Source organism: Podarcis gaigeae (genome assembly GCF_964106915.1).
Source record: "Podarcis gaigeae genome assembly, chromosome: 14".
In the NCBI taxonomy this organism is placed as follows: domain Eukaryota; kingdom Metazoa; phylum Chordata; class Lepidosauria; order Squamata; family Lacertidae; genus Podarcis; species Podarcis gaigeae.
In genome coordinates this window covers 36,519,194-36,540,176 of record NC_139690.1, presented here as the reverse complement: position 1 = coordinate 36,540,176, position 20,983 = coordinate 36,519,194, and the positions used below count along the sequence as shown (strand labels likewise).

General features: G+C 44.7%; 1 protein-coding gene across 5 annotated transcripts; it reads left to right on the top strand.

The window, feature by feature from the left end:
• The first annotated feature begins 1,694 nt into the window (after positions 1–1,694).
• Positions 1,695–19,904, top strand: VRK3 (VRK serine/threonine kinase 3). Of its 5 annotated transcripts, none has more exons than XM_083711134.1 (14): positions 1,695–1,781; positions 3,586–3,713; positions 6,710–6,856; positions 7,171–7,317; positions 8,007–8,059; positions 9,045–9,111; positions 10,162–10,246; positions 10,811–10,913; positions 12,461–12,553; positions 13,037–13,169; positions 14,627–14,747; positions 15,583–15,641; positions 18,765–18,913; positions 19,425–19,904. In XM_083711134.1, exons 2-13 carry the CDS (start codon positions 3,587–3,589, stop codon positions 18,911–18,913), a joined length of 1,284 nt encoding a protein of 427 aa, XP_083567260.1. In that variant the 5' UTR covers positions 1,695–1,781; position 3,586; the 3' UTR covers positions 19,425–19,904. The 5 variants fall into 5 exon arrangements, with proteins under 5 accessions (XP_083567260.1, XP_083567256.1, XP_083567259.1 ...); XM_083711130.1 differs by having other exon boundaries at positions 1,722–2,078; XM_083711133.1 differs by having other exon boundaries at positions 1,726–1,924.
• Positions 19,905–20,983: the final 1,079 nt, after the last annotated feature.

Below are 20,983 nucleotides of genomic sequence, written 5' to 3'. Positions count from 1 at the left end.
TCCCAGAGATGTACGACTCCAGATCTGCCCACTTGACGTAGGCTGTGGTTTTGGTGAGAGTGAAGGCTCACATTACAGAATTCTCTTAAGGTGGTACCCGCCTCCCCACTTTTAAAGTAAAATATTAGAACATATTTGTCCCCAGTGGTGGGGGTATCTATTTTCACATGTGGGTTGTAGGTTACTTGGGTGGCTATTTTCAGGGAGGAATTATTACCAAACAATCACTTTTCAGTACTTCAGCAGACTTGCTCTTGGAATTTGATGGGGAAACGACAGGTATGTTACACAAAGAGTGATTGACTTTTCTGCATAGCCAAAAACTGGAAAATATTTTGGAGGAATTATATTAACAGGTATGGACTATAGCTTTGATGGAAAGAGTTACAGCCTAAGTGGTAGAGCTTATTTTGCATGCAGAAAAAAGGTCCCAGTTTCATTTCCTGGCATCTCCAGGTATGACTTGGATTTAAAACTCTTGAAGCTGCTGCCAGCAAGTATAGACAATACCATACTGAGCAAGTTGGAGAAATTGTCTGACTATAAGGCAGCTTCATGTTTCTAGCTTTTTCAGCTGTGCAACCCCTTTTTGAGGCAACTGGTACCAATGTTACTCTGGGATAGCAGCCAAAAATCTTCCTGCTCATGTATTTCAGTTGTACATTGTTTTTATTAGCTTAAAAAAAACCCTTGGAATCCATTTTGATTTTTTTAGCAAAGGAAGTATTTTAGGTTTAGTAACCAGACCATTCTGGTCTGGGATTTATTTAGTAAGCATTTGTGTATAACATAAGTACCGTATTGGGAAGACCAACTTGCAAAACAGTGGGGGCTGGAGAGATGCAGATAAGACCTCATGACAGACAGCTCTTTAAAAAAATAGACGCCTGCTGGCAGCATCCTTTCTCAGTCATTTTTGCAGGTCCCAGCAACTGCAGGAAAAACTACTGTACTTTTAAAAAAAAGTATTCCAGCAATGCCAAGCAGCTGTTGTTATGCCTCCAGAATGTTGTGTGGTGCTACAGTTGTGGGCAGTGTCTGTATAAAGAATTGCCATTTTGTTGAAGAATCCTTGTCTACCCTTGAGGAGGATACTTCATTCCCTCCTAGTAAACTTGTGCTGGAAGTTATTGATGTGTATCCACAGCAGTGACCAGAGGAATGACCACTGAGGAGCACAGAGGGAAGAAATGCCATGGCGCACCTGTAGCAGCAAACTGGATGCCATCATCATCTGCAATAAAACATGCCTCACCTGTATCTGTCTCTGCAGCCACAGCAGGCGCTTTAACTCTCCGGCTTGACTCCCCAAGGCGCTCTCTTCCATCGTCTCCTGAGATGGATGCCAACTAACAATTTTAAAGTTTTTCTCTTCAAGAGGATAAAACCCTGCCGCTTCAAACAATATCCCTAACAGGGTCCTCAGTGCAAAAACATCTCCAAATTGGGATTCCTCTCCGTGTACAATCCTCCGGCTAGTTTTAAAGGGCCGATCACCCATATAAGACCCCCATATAAAAGAATAAATGGGGTAAGACTATGGGTGTTGTGCCAGAGCGTGAAGCAAGTCTCCCCCCCCCCCGCCCCACGCTTATTTTGCAGGACTCCTGTTATCAACATGCACTTTTCCTTTCGGATATCTTAGCATATGTCTTGCCCACCTAGAAATACAGCAAGCGCCAGATTTTGTTTTATTTTCCTGGTGCCCCCACTGAGTAAAACACGCGTGAAAGATTGGTGGCGCTTGATGAATATGAACAAAGGCGGATTAAGCGCCACAGGTATGAACCGGCCGGGCAGGTTCTGAAAGCGGTCCCTGTGGGCTGGGGAGCTGAGCCGCCTGAGGGCGTCGCTGGAGGCGGCCTGCCAGGAGAAAGACTCGCGGGGGGCGCTTCCGTGAGGTCGGCGGGCCGGGCAGGACGAGGTAACGGGCTTCCTTCTTCCCAGGCAGACCGGAGTCCCACTGCAAGCGACATGAACAGGTTTGGCAAAGGACGCAAGAGGCCGGAGGCCGAAGAGGGAGACGCCTCCTTTGCCGCTGTTGCTCCAGCCTACAAGCAGGCGAAGGCCGGCGCTGGGTGGGTACGAAAGCGAGCAGTCGCGGGGAGCCGAAGAAGCTCCGTGTGGCCCAGCATGGCCGCCGCCGCGTGAAGCTGTTTATGCGGCGGGAGAGGCGCCGCGTTAGTTTCTTGCAGCCGGAAAAGCACAGTAGTAGCAACGTCCTTCCAGAACAAGACAGCGATGTTTTCTATAACATCCACATGTCATATATATTGTTTCTACAAAGAATCATGGGAGTTGTAGTTTCACCCAACCCAGCAGAGTTACAGTTCCCAGCACCCTTAAACCAAGCGACGTTTTGGGCGTGGGGGGCCATGAGCTTTAGATGCCCGATGGGATGTGCCTTTGATCGTGTGTCGTGTGGTGTGGATCTGCAGGGGGCAAATAAAATAAATAGAAACAAATAATTTTGAAACAAATAAATAGAAGAGGAGCGCTCTCTCGCAGAATTCGTGGTGGCTCAAAATGCCTCCCAGCGAGGAGGATTGTGAGTTATAATAATTATTATTTATACCCCGCCCATCTGGCTGGGTTACTTCAGCCACTCTGGGCGGCTTCCAACCGAATACAAAATTTCCCTAAACAGGGCCGCCTTCCTGACAAGGGAGGGGAAGTGACTTCAGGAAAGAGGGTCACTTGGATCCGAAGGCGAGGGTGGCCACCTCATAACGTTCCTTAACGTGTAAGATTTATTTGCTGTGTTTCTTTTAAAAAAAGAAGGTAAGCCAGGTTACTCTTGTTTCTTTTCTTTTTTTAAAAGCACACTTTGTTGCCCCTTTAAAATGTGTGTTTTGAAACCAAAACTGGAACCTTAGTGAAATGTGTTTGGGCGCACAGTACTGCCTTTACCCTGCCCTGCAATTAAAATAAAATAAAATGGCTCACGAGAGGGAGAGAGAATGTATTAAAAACAGCTTCCAAAAACATGGACTGTCTGTCTTGGTGCTTCCCCACCCCCTTAAAAGTTTTTAAAGAGCAAGTGTGGTGTAAAGGTTAGAGTGTCAAGACTAGGGCATGGGTCAAATCCCCTCTCAGCCATAAAGCTCCCTGGGTGATCTTGGGGCACTCACTCAGCCTAACCTGCCTTACAGGATTGTTGCAGGGATTAAATGAGGAGTAGGTGATATGTGAACTAAGATGGAATATTAAATAAGTTTTAGGGGCATTGGGTTATTTTATTTATTGCTCGTCTTTCCCATTTTTCCCATAAGGTACTTAAGGTATGCATGTGTTTCTACCTGGTCTCTCTCTCTCTCTCACACACACACACACACACTCAAGCCCAAAGCACCCCCCCTATTTTGTTAGCTGCTGCTTTCCCCACTCCTTTTTACCACATGAAGATTAATCACTTGCTCTTATAAATTGCCTTTGGAGTTTTAGATAGTAGGTAAATTGAGCCCTATCAAAATATTCACTGATGCAACAACCAAATCCAAATTATGAATATCACTTTCCAATTTTGAGGCGTGCAGCTATTTATGTTCACCCACTCCCCTCTTCCCTCTCCCACTGTTTTTCTAGAATGGTCAATTTTTGCCCGCAGTGTGGACAGAGGGTTGAAGCATCCTTTAACTTTTGTGCCTCCTGTGGGGCCAGACTTCCTGCAGAAGAAGAGGCCATGCAGATCACTCCAACTTCTTCAATGAAAGGTAGGAATGTTTAGTCAAATGTGGCAGCTGACAAACATGACCTATCTGATGACCCAGCTGAAAGTCCTTTGCAGCTAGACCTCCTAACCTATTGTTCCTATTTAACATGAAGCACATTTATTAGCCAGGGAGAATGGATGGCACAAAAAGGAGATGTAAACCCATATAGTGAGTGATGTTTAAATCTAAGATACTGATCTCCGTATTATGCCTGATTTTGTTAGGAATTCACTGTCTGCCAATCCACCCCCTCACCCAACAGCTGTCAAGTGGAAATAGTTGCAGGGAAGTTAGTTATAAGCATGACATTTTGAACATGGATCCCTGTTAGCTTTGGAGAGATAAAGGTTAAGAGCCAGAACCATTCAGGGATCGTAGACAAGAATGGTAAATGAGGCCCAGCACCAGCTTTTGGAGCCTTCCATTACCTTTCAGATTTTGTTTATTTAAGGGCAGCTGGGCCTGTTATGGCAGCGCTAAGCAGATCTTTGCTCAGTACCAATGCCAGGCTGCCTTCCCTGCCCTGCCACCCATGCCCCTTTCTCAAGCAGGTAGTTGTCTCCTGTGTGGTAACTCAGCAACAATGCCAGGGGGAGCTCCAATCTGTGTGTTTGAACTTGCGTCCATAATATACACACATCAAAAGTGGAGGCAGTGTAACTAAGATGATGGGGTCAGCGAGAGTGGGTTTGTGACCTAAAGATTTGGTTGTTGCTGCTGCCAAGCCATCCCACAGTTCCCACAGGCTGCCGCCATGGGGTGACAGGAGACCAGCTGGTTTACTATAGCAGCAGCAGGGCAGTATATCTGTGGGTATACCATATTCAGTGGTGCCCCGCAAGACGAAGGCCTCGCAAGACGAAAAACCCGCTAGACGAAAGGGTTTTCCGTTTTGGAGGCGCTTCGCAAAACGAATTTCCCTATGGGCTTGCTTCGCAAGAAGAAAGCCCATAGGGAAATCTCCGGGGACCTCTTTTAAATGCTAGCGGTGGGGAGCAAAGCCTTTCCCCCCCCTCCGGCCTTCAGAAGAGGTCCAGGAAGGCCGGCGGGGGCCGAAAGGCTTTGCACCCCACCGCCAGCATTTTAAAAGCAGTCCGGGATAGCAGGGAAGCGCTTCCCGCTATCCTGGATGGCTTTTGAAGGCAGGCGGCGGGGGGGGGGGAGCAAAGACTTTTGCCCCCCACCGGCCTTCAGAAGAGGTCCTGGACCTCTTCTGAAGGCGGGCGGGGGGCAAAAGTCTTTGCTCCCCCCTGCCTGCCTTCCGGGAGAGCGGAGAAACGCAGCGCTGCGTTTCTCCGCTCTCCCGGGAAGGCAGGCAGGGGGGACAAAGACTTTTGCCCCCCGCCCGCCTTCAGAAGAGGTCCAGGACCTCTTCTGAAGGCCGGTGGGGGGCAAAAGTCTTTGTCCCCCCTGCCTGCCTTCCCGGGGGCTTTTAAATCGCCCCGGGACAGCGGATAATTCCTCCACTGTCCCGGGGCGATTTTAAAATGCTGGTGGGCAGCAGCGCTGCCGCCCGCCAGCATTTTAAGATCACCCCAGACAGCGGAGAAGTCCTCCGCTGTCCCGGGGTTTTTAAAATGCTGGTGGGCGGCAGCGAAGGCTTCGCGGGCAGCAGCGCTGCCGCCCGCCAGCATTTTAAGATCACCCCAGACAGCGGAGACTTCTCCGCTCCTGGGGCGATTTTAAAATGCTGGCGGGCGGCAGCGCTGCTGCCCGCGAAGCCTTCGCTGCCGCCCACCAGCATTTTAAAATCGCCCCGGGAGCGGAGAAGTCTCCGCTGTCTGGGGTGATCTTAAAATGCTGGCGGGCGGCAGCGCTGCTGCCCGCGAAGCCTTCGCTGCCGCCCACCAGCATTTTAAAAACCCCGGGACAGCGGAGGCTGTCTGGGGTGATCTTAAAATGCTGGCGGGCGGCAGCGCTGCTGCCCGCCAGCATTTTAAGACCGCCCCGGGACAGCGGAGAAGTCTCCGCTGTCCCGGGAAGGCGGGGGGGGGAGCAAAGACTTTCGCCCCCCACCGGCCTTCAGAAGAGGTCGGGGGACAGACTGTCCCCGGACCTGGTCTGAAGGCGGTTTCCATAGGAACGCATTAATTGATTTTTAATGCATTCCTATGGGAAACCGTTCTTCGCAAGACGAAAAACTCGCAAGACGAAAAGACTTGCGGAACGAATTAATTTCGTCTTGCGAGGCACCACTGTTGCCCAAATATTGTAAAAATATATTTAGCCAAATTTCTATACCACTTAATTGGAAAAAATGTGAGCGCCGCCTGCTGGGGGGGGGGTGCAAATGCCACTCACCGGGGGGTTGGGAGGCTACCGTCGCTGGAGCACCCCCCCCCCCCCGCAGGCAGCTAGCCCTGCCTGTGAGAGTCATCACAGCGATCCATAGTCAAAAGCAGAAGTCGGCAGATGTGTCCTCTAATTTGCTCTTCAAAATATGGTATCCCTAGACCGGGTGCTTGTCTGATGTCAATAGACAGGGAGTTCCAATTTCATACAAGTGTGGAACGGGTATTATTTGGTACCTGTAACAGTATTTATAAAATCTATTTATTTATAAAAAAATATTTATATACCAGTTACAGGTAGGTAGCCATGTTGGGCTGCCATAGTAAAAAAATAATAAAAAAAATCCTTCCAGTAGGACCTTAGAAACCAACTAAGTTAGTTACTGGTATGGGCTTTCATATCTGAAGAAGTGTGCATGCACACAAAAGCTCATACCGATAACTAACTTAGTTGGTCTCTAAGGTGCTACTTGAAGGAATTTTTTATTTATATACCACTGTATCATAAAAATATATCACAGCAATATTTACAGCAATATAAAAACATTGAACCAGACAGTAGCAGTTCTGCAGATTGAAGCAAGGAATAGCAACACCTTGAATTTGGCCAGGTAACAAATAAGCAACCAGTGCAGATCTATGAGTAAAGGCAGTTGGCCTGCCTGTAAACACCTTTGTTGTTCTGACAGTGCTACCTTTTATCAGGGCTAAGCCAGGAAGACCAAGATCAGCTGCCGAGGTCTCCTGCAAAGAAAAAGGCAGAAATATTGCCAGACAAAGGAAACACTTCTTCTGCAGTTAAATGGAGCTGGTCACCCTCTGTATCACCTACTAAATCACCAAAGGCAAAAGGTGAGGATTTTAGCTCTGCATATGGTTGTATTTGGTGATGATTCCAGGTGGTTGCCTGGCTGGCTGGCTGGCTTTGAATTTTTGCACAAACTCCTATTGTGCTTCACTTTCTGTATTTTCTTATTTAAAACCCATTGCTATCACAATGCTAACCATTTTCATTAAATTTGCCCCCCAAAACTAGTTTTCCTAGTTTACACATCCCAATACTGAGGGCAAAGGGAGCAATATTGGCAGAGTGAGTCCCCACTCTGAATTCCTAGCACAGTGGGCTACAAATCTAAGTAAGAAATACTTGTGTCTCTCTTGTAAAGCAAAGCCCAGCTACCGATCTCCCAGGAAGGACAGGAGTGCCACCGTGAGACCTCTCCCAGAGGGTGAGATCCTAACAGACCTGAACAACAAGCAATGGAAGCTTGGGAAACTTCTGGGCGAGGGTGACTATGGACTGATGTATGAAGGTACAATATGTGCTTGCATGGTATTAGATTCTGGAGAGAATGCAACCACCTCTTCTGTGTCCCACTTTATTAAGGAAAATCTGCCCTTAAGGTTTTTTTTTAAAGGGCTATATCTGCTCCTATAGATAAATCAAATCAACTGGCAGCAGGAACAAAACAAAAAAAAAAAGAGAGAGGCAGAAAAACAGCAAAAATAAAACACTGACTAAAACTGCCTAGTTGTAAGTTTTCAGCAAATAAAATCTATATCCCAGTTTATTTAATGGTCTTTTCCTGGTTTCTAAAACTGTAAGTCTGTCATAACCATATCTTCATAATCTGTCATTCATTGTCTTAACTGTCAGTGTAGCTCAACAAGTTGTGTGTCGTTCCCCCCTGCCCCGCCAAATGCTGTATGTATGCTGAGCTGCTGACACTGCTATCTCTGATCTGTGCTAACCATTTCGTAGAATCCTTTGCTGTGGTTGCAGTGGACATACAAAGGTTGTGTCCAAAGGGTGCAGTGTTGGCTTTGCTGTCCAGATCTGCTCCTTGCTCAGCGTATTTAAGTGTTCTGATACCTATTGTTTCCGAGGTGGTACTGTATCCATATAACAAGAGTGAAATAAAGTTAACCTGCTGGTCTTCACATAGTAGGTGCAGATCTCCTGGGTTACCTATTAACCTTAATTTATTCCATCCTTTCACAGCAATGTGTGCATCTGAAGCTTGCCGTTCCCAGCTGAAATACTCCCTCAAACTTGTGAGTTCAGCTCTCTGTGTTAGGTGTATCCTAGATCGTTCTATGTGCTGGAACTGGGATCTGAGCTTGGCAAGATGTAGGGCAAAGGTACAACAAGGCAAACACAGCAGGAGGACTTGGAGTTTGTCTTTTCCAAATAGTTCCAATAATCAGTCACCCAAAGAAGGACTTGAAGTATGAAATTATGCATAGAGGAAGCAGGTCAGAGCACCCAGACTCTCTTGTGCTTTACAAGAAGAGTTCACAGTCTTTTCTCAAGAACAGGACTAGTAAAAGGCAAGGTACAGAGAGAGGCTGCTAAGCCTAGAATGGCAATAGAAGTAGGATACTGGGTGCTAGGTGATGCCCAACATTGGTCATGCTCAAACTAGAACCACTGAAATTAATGAGTAGGTTGGTTTCAATGTGTCTTCTCTGAGTTTTGATAACATTGGCTATCTCCCGATGGTTGAAGTGGTAGGAGCTGTGTGTAAGGCATAGTAGTTTCATTCTGTGACCATCAGAGCCTTACCATTTTTATATTTTCCTATCTATAAGGATTGACAACTTTCTTTAAAAAATAAGCAAATCACCACTCATACACAAAAGAAAAACACACAGGGTTGTATCCAAGTTCTCCTCTGAGTGGATCAATGAAATTGATGGGCTATGTCTAGAGATTTCAGTGTGTCTACTCTCAGTAGGACTAGCATTGAATACAACCCAAATTCTATTCACATGTGGGTTGTATTATAATAATTGCACTGTGGTTCATTGGGATGACATTCCTGATGGTATTCTGGTCTAACTTACTACATCTGCTCCTCTCTGATTTCTCCCATTTGTAAAGTGGAAATGGAATTCTTTACTTGCCTTTGTGAAGTCTATTGAGTGTTAGAGAAGCTATGTAAAGAGAATCGCTTTAACATGGTAATTAAAGTGCAGGGTGGGGAGGTGCAGTGAGGCAATAAAAAGAATATTGGTTCCAGTTTCTCTCCCTTCTCAGGATTGCAAAGATGGACGGCTCTTTAATGAACAGAACTTCATGCAGCGAGCTGCTAAGAAAGCCACAGGTAGGAATTGATGAGTCATTATAGTGACTATATGTTTAAAGCAGTATAGTACCACTTTAAGTAGTCATGGCTTTCCACAAAGAGTCTGGGGAACTGTAGTTTTTTTTTTTTTTTAAGGTTGCTGAAAGTTATTAGGAGACCCTTATTCCCCTCACAAAGCTACAATTCCTAGAGTGGTTTTACAGCCAATCCTTCTCCCCAGGGAGCTGGGAATTGCAGCTCTGTGAAAGGAAAAGGGGCCTCCTAACAGTTCTCAGCACCCTTAACAAACTTTGGTGGAAGCCATGACAGTTTAAAGTGGCATGACCCCGGTATTACTTTAAACTTATAGTGTAGATGGAGACTGTGTCTCAGGAGAGGGACACAGGGTTCACCAGTGAGTTCTTGGAGTCTGTCTGTTGTTTTTATAAAAAGTAAAGGTAAAGGACCCCTGGACGGTTAAGTCCAGTCAAATTTGACTATGTCTCTGTTTTGACTTTATGTAAGCCTTGTGAAGAAGTGATGCCTTTTCCCAAGGCTTTTGAGGAGGACCCATGGAGCCCTGGCTAGATGAAGAGGTGGTGGGACAGCTTGTAATCAGCCCTAGTATTAGGAGTGGTGGTCCTGATGGATGGAGATGAACCCCCTCTCCCCAAAAAAGACGTGTGATGTTTTATTACAGAAATCCCTTAATCTTCCTGTTACTGTCTTTCTCTCTTCTTCTCCCTCTGCTATTATTAAGCCTTAGTAGGCTGATTCTAGAAACTAGTCAGGGCTTTTTTTTCAGTCTGAATTTTCTGAAACTCAGTTCCTGCACCTCTCAGGGGAGGGCTGTTGCCATTATGAGAGAACAAGGGAGGTGTTCATGGTGAGTTCTGCCTCTTTTTCTAGAAAAATAGCACCGGAACTAGCTTTGTCTTGAAATGGGGAGTGGCGCTCTCTTCCACACTGTGCATAACACAATCCTGATTAACATAGTCCTGACCTCTGGAGTGAGTGGAAGGAGGCAAAATGGACAAGGAAATCACTTAACAGAAGTAAGACCACTGTTCTCTCTGTCTCTCTTTGTAGTGGAGAAGTGGAAGAAACAGCATTCAGTACCACTGCTGGGGATCCCTAATTGCGTTGGTTTTGGCCTCCACAATAGTAACTACAGGTTAGGAAGCTTTGCCATGGGAACTCCTGTGAGCCATCCTTCCCTCTACTGCCCAAATCCTTCCTCTGTGCTATGCTATCTCATCTTACTTTCACCATCAATGTTGCTGTTTTCTCACAATCGCTTTGGCTCGCTTTTGTTATGGTGCTGAACCCGTTTTCTTTATTCAATTGCTATTCTATTTTCCCAGAAGAGCAAATTAGACATTGATATTTTATGATTTTACTTCCGGAGCCTCTTTTTTGTGCTTTTGACTTTCTTTGTCAGTCTACCTCCTGCTTTGAATTCTTCTACTTAAGATCTCTGGTAGTATTGCATTTTGAATATGCTAGCTTAGGGAGTGTGGTCATGGTCATAGTGCTGCAGTAAGGTGAGCTGAAAGAAATTGAATTTCTCCCATTACAGATCCTGATTACTGGTAGTTCTTGTTGTCCACAGATCTGAAGAGGAGTTAGTTTATATACAGATGGAGGGGTGGGTACTAGAGGTCTGACAATAGTGGATGCGAACCTCTAACAAATAGCACAGTTCACATGCTGCGGTGTTATCTCTTTTGACTGGCAGGTTCCTGGTCTTCTCTTATCTGGGCCGCTCCCTTCAGTCCATCCTGGATGACTGTGCAAACAAGATGACGGAGAAAGCAGCCTTGCAGCTTGCAGTCAGACTGGTATGAAACGCCCAAAAGGAGAATGGATGAAAAGGAATCTTCTCAAAAAGTCTCTTTGTAAAACGGAGGCTTTTTTTGCCACTGCAGGCCAGCTTTGGGCCCAGGGAATTATGGGTGATTGCCATGCTTCAACAAGAATAACCTGGAGAGTAGTTTCATTCCTTTCATCCTTGATCAAAGCTATGCTTTTAAGTAGAAATAATACAGTGCTGCTGTATTTAAATCTGACAGTTGCCCCCCTCCCCCATTCTTGCAAAGTGGCCTTGCAAGGATGAGATTTGCGTCAGATGTGGCGCAGCAGATGATGCTTAAGCCTTTCCCACCCAATTCATTTACCCCTCATACTTCTTCTCTACCAAGTGCCCTGCAGAGTTCTAAGCCAGTGTTTCCAAGATGAGAAGAGTTCTGGAAACTGATGAGGGGAGCTGCAAACAACTGGATGACAGGAAAAGAATCTTGCACAACAGCCCACCCTTCTCCTTTAGAGGAGGAAGGTTTTACTTCTTCCTCTTGGTCCGGTAGATGGAACCATTAATATTAGCCTCAGTTATCTCCTCCTCCCTGCCACGCACCCAGCAGCAGAATGGAGAGAGAGTCCCCACCCATTTTCCAGTTCTGCCTGCTCATTCACTACCCACAAGCCCCTTTTTCTGCTTTGCTCCTCTCCCATCTGTACCTGGGCAGGGTTGAGCTTTGGACTGCATAGCCAACACCATGTTCCTCCTTCAAAGATTCGGGTTATTCTCAAATGTTTCTCCCTTCTCTTCAGAGAAGGAGGGCTTTGAAGCCAAGGGCCTACTTCAGGAGCTTGACTCCTAGGTCAAGCAAGATGGGAGGTAGCAGACCCTATGAAGCAAAGGCTGCTGCTCTGTGAGAGTAGTTGCCACCTGCAGTTGTGGAGAGAAGGAACCAGAAGATACAGTGACTCTGCCAGGCAGAATGTTAAATCTGGTAAACACTAATCGAAATGAATCCCTTCTTGAAGGTGTTTTGCAGGGGAGAAGCCTCTGTGAGTTTAATGTTGCATGTGGCTGTGTTGTCACATTTAAGCTTGGTCCTCAGAACTGCAAATTAGCATGACTAGAGTGCAGTGCTGTGCAGGATCTTTCCCAGGTTGTTTGCACAGTAGGGTTTGGGTAATTATATCCAATCCTTACAGAGCTGCACTTCACACTATGTGGCCTGATCAGCTCTGTGCCTATGGATTTTAGGAGTACAGTCTTCTATGAACAGACATAGAGTGGCTTAAGCCAGCGTTTCCCAAACTTGGGTCTCCAGCTGTTTTCGGACTACGGTTCCCATCATGCCTGACCACTGGTCTTGCAAGCTAGGGATGATGGGAGTTGTAGTCAAAAAACAACTGGAGAAGTGAGTTTGGGAAACACTGGCTTAAGCTATGTGAATGTTTCGGCTGTGCTTTTCCAAAGGCTATATGTCAAACATCCATGCGCCATCACCAGCAGAAAATACTCTGGTTAGGAGTAAGTCTGAGAAATGCAGGCATTCCAAGGGTGTCATTTTTCCTCTGCCTTCAATTTTGTCTTTAGGTGGATGTTCTGGAGTTCCTCCATGAGAATGAGTATACCCATGGGGACATCAATGCTCAGCACATATATGTGAATCCAGCTGACCTTGCTGCGGTAAGGAATGGAGCAGGGACAGACAAGGAATGTGTCCTTGCTGAAGGGTGTTTCTGTAGGATAGGAGAACATAATTTTTCTTCTACAGAGCTCCCCAAGTATAGACATAAGAAACTCTCTTCCATCCCTCCTGCTAAGAATAGCCAGTCCAAAAAGTTCCTTCCTTTTCCTCTCATCTTGCCTGCAAACCCTAGACTATTGCTCATTCTAGGTTGTGTGAGAGAAGCATGTACTTTCCTTTTACGTTCTTACTGCATAGCATGGAAGGAGCAGTGATTATTAGGGTGCAGTGATTCTTATGACTGCACCTTCTGTCTCCATTCATTCTGACCTTCGTGCCTTCCTGGCTGTTGCTTAAGGGCACAAGGCAATTGCAAATGTTGCTGAGTAGCAGATACTAAGGGGTGCTTTGCAAGGCCAGGCTGGTAGATCTTTGTCTTTTTGCTGTTGGGTCACTCTCTCCTCCTCCTCTTCCTCCCCCAGATCACCCTGGCAGATTACTGCTTTGCTTTCCGGTACAGCCCTGGGGGCAAGCATGTACCTGAATGCGAAGGCAGCAGGACACCCCACGAGGGCACCATAGAGTTCATCAGCATTGATAGCCACAAAGGAGCCGGTGGGTGATAATGTTGCACTGTAGAAACACACTGGGTGGGCAGTGTAAGCCATTGTTTTGATTCAGTCCGTGGTCTTTTCTCCTGTGCCCTTATCATACTTCTCCAGGAGCTGGCCCTTCTCTGACTAACTTGTTGGTCCCTTGCACAAAAGAAGTGCTTCCTTATTCCTGTGGAATAAGGCTCTCCGGTTTGCCTGGCCTCCAGCTTCTCCTCTTCTTAAGAAGCTTTGAGATGACCTTTTTATTGAGCACTCATCTTGCTTCATTTACACTTTGCTTATGGAGAGGGTTCAGCAACACTGGCTTTTTATTGAACTTTCATTCTGATTTGTTTGCGGGAAGGTTAGACAATGTTGCATCAAGCGTTATTCCACACTTTCCAGTGCATTTTCATGTCACTTTCCTTATCACAAAATGCCCAGGTTTTTTTGGGGGGAGGGGGTTGTTACACACGGCCTCCAAATAAGTTTTAACTGCACAGCAACAATCCAAAAGTGGCATTAACTTGTTGTGCACTTGAAGAGATCACTGTATCTCCATGCTTTTGTGCTTCCTCTAGGCCATCCTTCCCCAGCCTGGTACCCTCCAGATGTTTTGGACTTCACTTCCCTTTAGCCCCAACCAGAATGGCTCATGGTCAGGAATTGTGCAAGTTGTAGCACAGAAGTATTTGGAAGGCAACATATTGGGAGAGGCTGCTCTTGGCAGTCAAGATCTTACTTTTCCCCATGTCTATATGCTCTCAGTGATTAATCACTAAGGACTAATTCTAGTTGGCTGGGTTGCAGGCTAGCATATTTAATTTTTGAGGCTATTTTGTTTTTTGTGCATGAGGAAAAAGGAAATGTTGAAGTTGGCTTTATGTTCTAACAGCAAGAGGCAGCTCATGTATTTTTAAAACTTTGACTTTTCTTGCACTTCAGTCACATCCACACCATACATTAAACCATATTTAAAGCACATAGCTTCCTCCGCATAATCCTGGGAACAGTAGTTTATCCCTCGCAGAGCTACAGTTCCCAACACCCTTAAGAAACTACAGTTCCTGTGATCATTTGGGGGAAGAAATGTGCTTTAAATGTGCTTCGTTGTGGGTGTGATTTTCCTACTTCCTATTGCAAAAAGGATTCTATATTTAGGTAATATGCAAATAAATGTCGTCATTCAGTTGCTTGATTGGTATTTTTCACAGAGCAAAGGAGATGCAGAGAGATCATCTTAGTTACAGCCTGTCTTTTGAAGGTGTTGTAAGATTTTATTAATTGCCTGGAGACCTTAAGGCAAGTAAAACCCTGAAATAAATAGTGGAAAATTGAAGCACATGATAAGGCAGTGATTTACCCAAGACGTGACTGCGGTCCATGTGAGCCACTGTGATTATAAAGCTGTACCCCAATTTCTGTACTGTGCTATTGATGTTCCATACTTGGATATGCTTTCTTTTTCTATCCTGTTAGCTCCATCTCGCCGTAGTGATCTTGAGTCTCTGGGTTACTGTCTAGTGAAGTGGCTGTGCAGATGTCTTCCCTGGTCTGAGGACCTTGACTGTCCCTATGTGGTCATGCAGAAGAAGGAAAGGTGTGCGCTGTGCATGGGAGATGTCCCGGGTTTCATCATGACCACCTCTCTGTCCTTGTTATGTGAAAAAGAAAACTTGTAGTAGATAGCTGAAAGCTGCTAGATACAACTGCCATCCCTCCTGATTGCTAGCCATGCTGGCTGGGCCCCCGGCAGCATCTGGAAGGCTATAGATTCCACATTCCTTGTGCTAGGGCTTTCAAACTAGTATGAGCATAGGTTTCCCTTGGTCAGTTGCAACAGTCATCAAGACTAGCCGTTGTGAGTTCCCTCACTTGGTATACTGGTGCTTGGCTCTGCCTCCTTGCTGGTCTTAAACTCTCCCTCCTTCACAATCCCAAAGTACCATATTTATGCTAATCTAATGCGCCATCAGATCTAATGCGCACCTCAGTTTTCAAAACCTTGAAACCAAAAAAGTATTTGCTGGTGAATGTAAATGTGCCATCAAATCTAATGCACACCCTAATTTCTGCAACGTAATTAGGCCAAAGAAGATGTGCATGACATTCGAGTAAATACAGTAGTTATAGAACACATATTGTTCCTTGAAACTGCCATCAAGCTTCATTGTTTTCTAGATTGGCTGACACCCGTGGTTGAAGGCAGCAGCAGAGTCTGGTAACTAACTGCTTGACAACTATTGTGTCACTTGCAGTGCACAGTGTGGGACAAATATCACATTTACCCAACCTACAAGATGGGCCCTAGCTTGTGCATCTGTATTTGGGGCATTTTGAGTAGGAGAGAATAAGGGTGTCTTTTTAAAATTATCAACTCAGCCTTATTTTTCTCTACCTCTTCTTTGAGGGGCTCACCAATTTTTCTGTTATAGGTACAAAGCAGATGTTATCAAGTCTCCAAGTCTCTCCTTTGACTGGAAATCAAATCCAGGTATGAGCTTCACATTTGCACCCCAGCTTTCTTTTAGGGATACCATGTGGTGTATGTTGTGATGTCTCATTTTCTTCCTTTTATTATTATTTTTTTCATTTTTATTTACTTCTTATGATTTTGGTAAACAGGTCCCCATATTCACTTTCATTTTCTCTTAATTCTCCTTAGCCATCAAAGCTGTCCTAAATATGACTTGTTCTAGTGTGTGCCTTTTTTTTGTCTACTCACACAAAGCACATAGACAGCCTCTCAAAGCTCTTACTGAGACAGTCCAGCAGTTGCTTTTCCTGTGAGATGAAAGCTTCCCTGTACAGGGGGTAATGACTTGAGTGAGAGCAGTTTAGAAGTGTAGTAATGCTCGTCCCCAACCTCTTGCCCCTCCCTTCTCCTGTCTCTGCTCTCCGGCCAGACCAGGACGCCCAGGACAGGGTTGGCGGACGAACATACGTTTTTGCAAAACAGAACAAACAAAACCCGGTAGGGCTGCCACCACTCCCTCTGATCCAGGGGATCCAGAATCACAACCCAGGGAGAAGGCCGTGACCCATTAGCCTGGCTGTCCCCTTCTCTACAAGCTGTATCCACAGACTTGCAGGCAGAAGTTCTACGGTATAGCGTAACCAAGCGTAAGGCTAGGACTTAGCTATTCCCTTTTGGAAAGGCACACAACTAAAACAGTTTCATCTTTAAAATGTTTATTTTAAAATAACATAAGAAACATGCTAAAATAGCAGGCACATCTTTTAGAACGTTACAGGTAAGAAAACAACAAAGCTAAGTAGACTAACTAAGATTACATACTTACAACTCTAACACAAAGATAGGATAGTTGTTGTTCTTTAAGCCCCTGCAAGTAGAAGACGATCGAAGATCTCCATCTCAAAAGATGAATAGCGGCCTATTAAGCTGGAACCATAGAGCCGGGCATCTTTGCGATTTGCAGGGCAAAGGCAGAGAGGCCAAGAGCAGAGGATTCTCTGATCTTTTATTTCCAATTCGCAACCTGCGTCGTAACTTTCAAGCCAATCATAAACTCAAATTATTTTTTGAATGCACCAATGATCGGCTTGCTAGTCTATCAATTTACCTCTTGACAGCTGGACCAATTTAGAATTCAAACTTTTAAATCAAAGGGTTTCCTCCCTTCCGCCAGAGACACATTCCCAGGCAATTCAAGGGCAGATAACAACACTGGGAGGGGGGATGTTTACATCATTGAACTCAGGTGTTAGATCCTTCATTAATCAAGACATCCTGGGTTCTAATAAACCTTTCAGCTGAGGAGTCAGTTGTCTAGAATTTTAAAGATACACAATTCCTTTCCCAGGGTCCTTGTGGCTGATGAAACTCCCACAAGGCCTCACTCTCTTTTGCTTGGCCAAAGAATAATTTTCTAAATATTCCTACTTTACTACAAGAAGTTTTAACTGGCTTGGTCTGATAGCAACCCTGACGGATTCTATTTCCTTGCATAAAGAAATAGCCAATGTGATATGCACCAAGATTTCTACTCCTGCTGCGTTCTTTCTCTTGACACTTTCCAACATCAGTGCCCCTGCAATGTCCCTGTAATGCTTTATTTGGCAATATGCTCTAGTGCAGTGGCCTTCAACTGGTCCAGATTCGAGACCCACCTCTGACCCTGAACCATGGGGCCCACTTTCAGATATTTACTTTTGATTTATACTTAATGCAGTGTTATCTTAGCACTGCTACTAAATGAAAGCCAGTGATTTCTACACTTGTTCTTAGCCCAAAAGCTGAGAAGCTATTGAAGACCAGTGATTTTTGTTTCTTTAAAAAAGACTCACAATTTCAGTGGGACACCTGAGTGTTGTTCTAGATTTCATTATATTGAAAGGTGATATTAGAAAGGCTTACAAGTCATTTTGTGCTGCTAAACTGTTTTGAGGGTCACAATTGCTGAGAAGCCTGCTCATAAAGTTAGGTGGTACCAAATGGCAGGGATGACTGCTTCACTTGCCAATTCTGGTGTTGTTGTTTTTACTAACTGAAATCCAATTTAACTTTTAAGGTTGTATCCCAAGACAGCTCATGGAATTGTTTCTGCAGCTCAGATCTTAATTTCAGTGTGTCCACAGTGAACAATATTTATACTCATGATACACCCTCACACAAATTGCTTTTTAGTGTGTGTTCTACTGAGCTTATAAGGGAAGGACATGTATGTTTGCATGTGGTGGGGTAGATTTTTTCTGTTTCTGTTCTGCAGAAGACACTTCTGCGTTCCTAGTCCCCAGCATACTTCCATCCTGAACGAAGTCTAGAAAGCCATAGAAACAGACTGGAAAGTGAAATAGTTTCCTTGCTCCATAGAGTGCTTCCACGCCTCAGGAACAGCTATAGGAAAGTAGGGCATACAGCTGGCCAGAAAAGCCTTTCTTACTGAAAAAGGCTCTTGCCTTTCTTCTGCCACTTTGCACCCATGAAAATTGATAAAATGAGTGTCACATCAGAAGAGCGTGTTCTAGACCACACACAATCCCAACCCACAGGTTGAAGACCTAGGTTCTGATGGACCTATCAAAGGGGCTGGGAGCCAGGCGACCTGTGCTGTTTCTTCAGCTCTGCTGTCAGATAATGTGGGATGTCAGATAATGTCAGATCACCTTTACAATGATCTTCTAAAGTGATCATCCTCTAGCCCTGTGGCTGCTTGTCTTTTTACAGGCAGGTAAGGCCTTTCGTTTCCAGCGAGTGTTTTTCAGCGCTCTCTAGAAGTAGGTTTTTACTACCCGTGTGTTCCATCTGGTTTGAACCATACCGTAAAGTTGCTTTACTGTAATTTGGTGATTTTTTTAATTTGATAATTTAAAATTTTTGCTAGAGTGCCTTGAACTGGTTTACATAGAATGCCAGGATAAAACTATTGTGAGCACATAAATAACACATCTAGCTTGCTCTCTTTGATGCTTGTGGTTTCGTTATGAGCACACTATGGTTGCAACGTGGTCTCCATGAAGGGTATTGAGCCCACAGCCGAGCCAAGTCAGCCACATTTTCAGATGCCATCTGGGTCAACAACATGTGGGAATACTGGAATGACTGCTTTGTAGGAGCCGGCTAGTCTCATTTGACAACCATGTTGACCTTTTCTAGAAGCCCTGAAGAGCTACCTGCTGCAAGTGATGTCCCTGAAATATGAAGAGAAGCCAGACTATGAAGAGCTACGCACTGTTCTGAGGAGGCCTCTTGAGCTGATGAGAACATCTGCCTATGACTCAGTGGATCTCAAGGTGGTACCCTAGGTAATGTGCTAATACTGGTTGCATTCTCTTCAGCTTTCACCTCTCTGAGAAAACACAGGTCACAACCAGACATGGCAGCGGCAAACCTGTGTGTTGGGTACAAACACCTTGTTTTGTGGTCTGGGTGTTCTACAAAGTTTTTAGAGTTGGCCCTTTGCTACAGAGATGCAACCTTGACTGCTTTTAGATGAAAAGCTAGCTCTGCAAGTTAATATATCGATTGTTATATTTTCCCTTCCAATGTTCACAGATGACTTTTCCATTGAAGTAGCTATAGAGAGTGTGCTGTCTTACTGCCCTGTAGCAGATGTCTTTGTTGTCATGCTAAGCTGTGAGCTGGCTTTAGGCAAAGGTTGTACTCTGGATGGCCGTATCTGATAACAGATACAAACCTTTGTCATCTGGTAGCTTGTATTTAGGCTTTATTTAGGCTTCCAGTAACATAGGAGGTAAACATTGAAGTAACAAATTGCAGCGTAGCAAGAGTAACAAGTCCTATTGTGCTTTGCAGATCTGGGAAACAGAGAGAAGATGGTAGAGAGAGTCAACCCCACTGGAATATCCTGGAATGGCTGGGAGCACAATTTCCCTTATTTTTTCACAAAGGGAAAGTGGAGGGAAGTGGAATTTCTTGCAGCTGTTTGTTAGGACCTTGTTGTGACCTTATATAGAATCAAACCTATCCTGCTGCACAGCACTGAATTCTGGTTACCGTAAATCCCATATCCCTATTTTATAGACAACTGCTTGAGCAGTATTTTAAAACAGTAATCCCCCAATTTGTTTTTCATGTGTTTTACCTTGTAAATAGTGGTGGCTGCTTTGGTTTTGTTTTGAAAGGAGGGAAAACTGCAATCTTACATTCATTGTCTTAATAGTATTTTAATTTTATTTTATTCTAATCTGCCTTGGAGACCTTTTATCAGGTAGAAGGTATTGTAAAGTCTAATAAGAATATTAAATAAAGATATATATTCTGTTGATCTTGTAATCAGCTATCTTGGGTGAGCTCATGGGCGGTATTTTGTGGTTTTGCTCATGGCAACAAAGACACACGACATTGGGTTCTTCTGAGGAAATATTCAGGAGCTGGCATCATATTTCTTTACTGTTCACACATTTCCCTGCTTTGATTCACAAGGAGAGAGGGTGTTCAGTGAAATTATGTAAGGGACTTTTTAATGGCCCTGTGTTCTGCTTCCTAGAACAGAAGCAGCCTTTTCCTCCCTCTCTGGTGTGCAGAAACAGTGTAATATTTGAAGAGCAGGCACAGCAGGTTTTTAGCTCAATACGTAGGCCTGGATTCACAATTTACATAACAGACATACCACCAGCCAGCTGAATGATGCTTCAGCTATCAGTCTTGCCTTCCCACTCATGCACCAGGCCAGCTTTCTGACTTTTTATTGTTTAATTTAAAATGGCACACTTGATCGCCTGTCAACTTTTTATTTATTAAAATCAGCAAAACCACGTATTTTTTATGTGTGTGTGTGTATATATATATATATATATATATATATATATATATATATTGTTGAGGCTATAGGAGGGAGTGGTGTGTTGCTGAGATCCTGGGCGCAAGCCACTAGGGCCTCCACACAGCCAGGTTTACTTGTTTTAAATTGGATCACACTGCAGACTCGCAAAGCTGATTTTCGCCCCCTCCCAGAGCTTTTTTTTTGGGGGGGGGAGATTAAAAAGTTTGTACTGAAAGTGGTGAGGATACTTCCAAACTAGCTGCACAGTTTAAAAGATCCTAGATCTTTCTTCACCCAGAAGCACCCTGCAAGGATGTGGAAAGGGCCCAACAGTGGTTCTTTCAGAATAAGTGAGGATATTTTTTCCCCAAAGATATAGGGGACATTCCAGGAGCAATTCATTTCATCTGTTATTCATGATGGGCAGCATCCCTGGTTAGGACTTCAGCTCCGGCTTTGATTCTGAAAAAGTCAAGAAAATTCCTGCAACAATTGTTGTGTGTTTCTCTTATCCTTCATACTATTGGGGTGAGGAGTAGGCCTGTGCAAGATATCAATATATTGTTTAAAACCAATATTTAGAGAAAAT

What these genes read in the sequence shown, in the direction of transcription:
- VRK3 (XM_083711130.1), top strand. Translation starts at nt 1,975, where the DNA reads ATGAACAGGTTTGGCAAAGGACGCAAGAGGCCGGAGGCCGAAGAGGGA. An exon ending in TGAAATACTCCCTCAAACTT is followed by an intron (nt 8,060 to 9,044) that starts GTGAGTTCAGCT and finishes CTCCCTTCTCAG; the next exon opens with GATTGCAAAGATGGACGGCT. An exon ending in AGCTGCTAAGAAAGCCACAG is followed by an intron (nt 9,112 to 10,161) that starts GTAGGAATTGAT and finishes CTCTCTTTGTAG; the next exon opens with TGGAGAAGTGGAAGAAACAG.